This window comes from Tupaia chinensis, unplaced genomic scaffold (assembly GCF_000334495.1).
Source record: "Tupaia chinensis unplaced genomic scaffold, TupChi_1.0 Scaffold144168_1, whole genome shotgun sequence".
Lineage (NCBI taxonomy): Eukaryota > Metazoa > Chordata > Mammalia > Scandentia > Tupaiidae > Tupaia > Tupaia belangeri.
The window spans coordinates 500,317-503,432 of NW_006204024.1; the positions used below are offsets into that span (position 1 = coordinate 500,317).

At 55.9% G+C, this 3,116-nt stretch overlaps 1 protein-coding gene across 1 annotated transcript in view; it reads right to left on the reverse strand.

The window, feature by feature from the left end:
• Positions 1-2,146: 2,146 nt before the first annotated feature.
• GPR107 (G protein-coupled receptor 107) overlaps positions 2,147-3,116 on the reverse strand; it is a gene marked incomplete in the record, with an annotated part of 85,229 nt that continues 84,259 nt past the window's right edge. Inside the window, 1 exon segment of the mRNA XM_027767306.1 lies at positions 2,147-2,542. Within this exon segment, the coding sequence (XP_027623107.1) occupies positions 2,446-2,542 (97 nt within the window).

Below are 3,116 nucleotides of genomic sequence, written 5' to 3' on the forward strand. Positions count from 1 at the left end.
CCTTCTTTACCCCTGTATCCTCAGGGGAGGGGACCTTTCCTGACGCCGTGGCTGACACCCCCCTCCCTAGCCACCCAAGCCTTTCTAGCAGCCACCCCGGGGCACTCTGCACGTGCCTCAGAGCTCTCAACTAGAAACAGAACCCTTCACCAAAAAGCCAATTCTTCTTTTTCCCGCCTTGCCTCCTCTCCCACCCCTCCCTGTCCCACCTGCAGGGAAACTCTAGCTGCCTGAGCCAGCCTCGGATCCGGCTTCCATCAGAGAATATGAAACCCGGCCGCGGCGCCCCAGTCCTGTGGGTCTGTGCGTCGCTGTGGGAGGTGCCAAGAGGGCACGTGGGGAACTGCTCCTGCTCACCACTAGGACTAGGGATAAACTAAAGTCTGCTTTGCTGGCGCTGTCCTCGCGGGCTCCATCACACGGTGCCTTCCCGGTCGCCCTGGGGCTCCACAGAGCCATTGGTCACCTTCCTGACCTTCTTCACGCTCTCCATCACCCCTGACGTCGTCACGCTGTGGAAGGAGGAAACAGAAGTTAGGAAAATCCCGCCATCAGGCAGGGAGGGGACACCCCTGGACAGCACCGTAGGAGGGATGGCTGAGGGTGTCAGCTCCAGATGGGACTGGCCTAGGCTGAAATTCTAGCTCCTCCTTGCTGGGGGTCGGCAGGTGCCATGGTGGTTAACGGCACTGGACTGCCACATGGCTGACCATGGTTCGAGTCCTGGACCTGGAGGTTTGCTTTCTCAGTCTCCCTCCTCCCTCTCACGCTGTCCCTCTCTGGTCAAATTAAAATAAATAAATAAATAGAGTCTTAAAAAAAAAAAAAAAGGAAGAAAGAAAAAAGTTCTGGCTCCTCCTTGACTTCTATGTGCTTAAGTCTAAGAAATACTTCCCGTTTTCCAGAACAGTCCTGAGGAAAAATGGCATTCCCCAAAGTGCCTCACCAGTACACTCCGTATCAGCTGTCCTCGGTACAACCATTACTAACCTCTCTCCCCGCTGCGGCCTCCTGTCTGCTCGCCTGTGCAGCTCTGAGGCAGCCGGCACGGGGAAAGCACTCGTCAGCTGTGCAGTCGTTCACACCGGCCAGCCGCAATGGAGCCGGCCTTTCTGGGTTTAGTTTTTGCTGTAGAGCCCGTGCACTCACCAGAAAGACAGAGAGAGCGGGCGAGAAGTCACCGCCCATGGGGATGGCCATGCTGCAATCTCTTCTCCTCCACTCCCATCTCTGGACATCCCCCCACCCCACCTCCAACACCCAATATGGTTGTTTTGTTTTGTTTTGAGAGCTTTTTGCTATAGGGTGTATGCACTCACCAGAGAGACAGAAAGACAGAAAGCGAGAAATCACCCCCCAGGGGGGACGGCCACACCACAATCCCTTCTCCTCCATTCTCCTCTCGGGATCTTGGGCACGCATGCACACGCGCCCGGCGTGAGTTTAAGCCACCAGGTCCGGGACGTGAACCGTGGTCGACTACATGGGAGTCCAGTGACAGCCATTACGCTAACTGCTGGTTCCCCCAATGTGGTTTTTATCTCACTGAAACTCAAACCATGTAGCCAGGCATGCGGGATCCAGCACCCTAACCTGCATGGTACTGCTGGCCCCTAGTCCTTTCCTTTTTAAAAAAATTTACTTGAGAGCTCATGCGCTCACCAGAGAGAAGAGGGAGAGGAAGAAAACACCCCCTAGTGGAATAGAGTCGCAGTGCAACCCTTCTCCACACGCACGCGCCTGACATGTTTTTCAAAAGGCAAGGGCTGGGATTCAAACCATGTAGCACCTAGCTCCTTTAACCATGGAGTCATGGGAGCAGCCCACAGTGGATCATTTCTGAGTCATGGGACAGAACCACTGTTTTGAAGAGACCTCCTGGGCCCTGAGTCTTGGACCACGTAGACAGAGAACAAGCTGTCGTCTGCGAATCAGGCCCGGACTCCGCAGCCAGGGCCCGGGCAGCAAGGCTGTCGGTTGCCATGCCACCTCTGCAGTCCAGACTCCCAGGGCGGAGGCCTTGCTCTGTCTGCTGGCACCTGACTGGAACAGAGGCCACGCTGTGGAGCCAGCCACTGAATGCAAGAATTAAAACCGGAAGAGGGCTGGCCTCCTGCAGCCTGATGCCACACGGCAGGGCACGTGCCTCAGAGCTCTCAACTAGAAACAGAACCCTTCACCAAAAAGCCAATTCTTCTTTTTCCCGCCTTGCCTCCTCTCCCACCCCTCCCTGTCCCACCTGCAGGGAAACTCTAGCTGCCTGAGCCAGCCTCGGATCCGGCTTCCATCAGAGAATATGAAACCCGGCCGCGGCGCCCCAGTCCTGTGGGTCTGTGCGTCGCTGTGGGAGGTGCCAAGAGGGCACGTGGGGAACTGCTCCTGCTCACCACTAGGACTAGGGATAAACTAAAGTCTGCTTTGCTGGCGCTGTCCTCGCGGGCTCCATCACACGGTGCCTTCCCGGTCGCCCTGGGGCTCCACAGAGCCATTGGTCACCTTCCTGACCTTCTTCACGCTCTCCATCACCCCTGACGTCGTCACGCTGTGGAAGGAGGAAACAGAAGTTAGGAAAATCCCGCCATCAGGCAGGGAGGGGACACCCCTGGACAGCACCGTAGGAGGGATGGCTGAGGGTGTCAGCTCCAGATGGGACTGGCCTAGGCTGAAATTCTAGCTCCTCCTTGCTGGGGGTCGGCAGGTGCCATGGTGGTTAACGGCACTGGACTGCCACATGGCTGACCATGGTTCGAGTCCTGGACCTGGAGGTTTGCTTTCTCAGTCTCCCTCCTCCCTCTCACGCTGTCCCTCTCTGGTCAAATTAAAATAAATAAATAAATAGAGTCTTAAAAAAAAAAAAAAAGGAAGAAAGAAAAAAGTTCTGGCTCCTCCTTGACTTCTATGTGCTTAAGTCTAAGAAATACTTCCCGTTTTCCAGAACAGTCCTGAGGAAAAATGGCATTCCCCAAAGTGCCTCACCAGTACACTCCGTATCAGCTGTCCTCGGTACAACCATTACTAACCTCTCTCCCCGCTGCGGCCTCCTGTCTGCTCGCCTGTGCAGCTCTGAGGCAGCCGGCACCGGGGAAGCACTCGTCAGCTGTACAGTCGTTCCCACC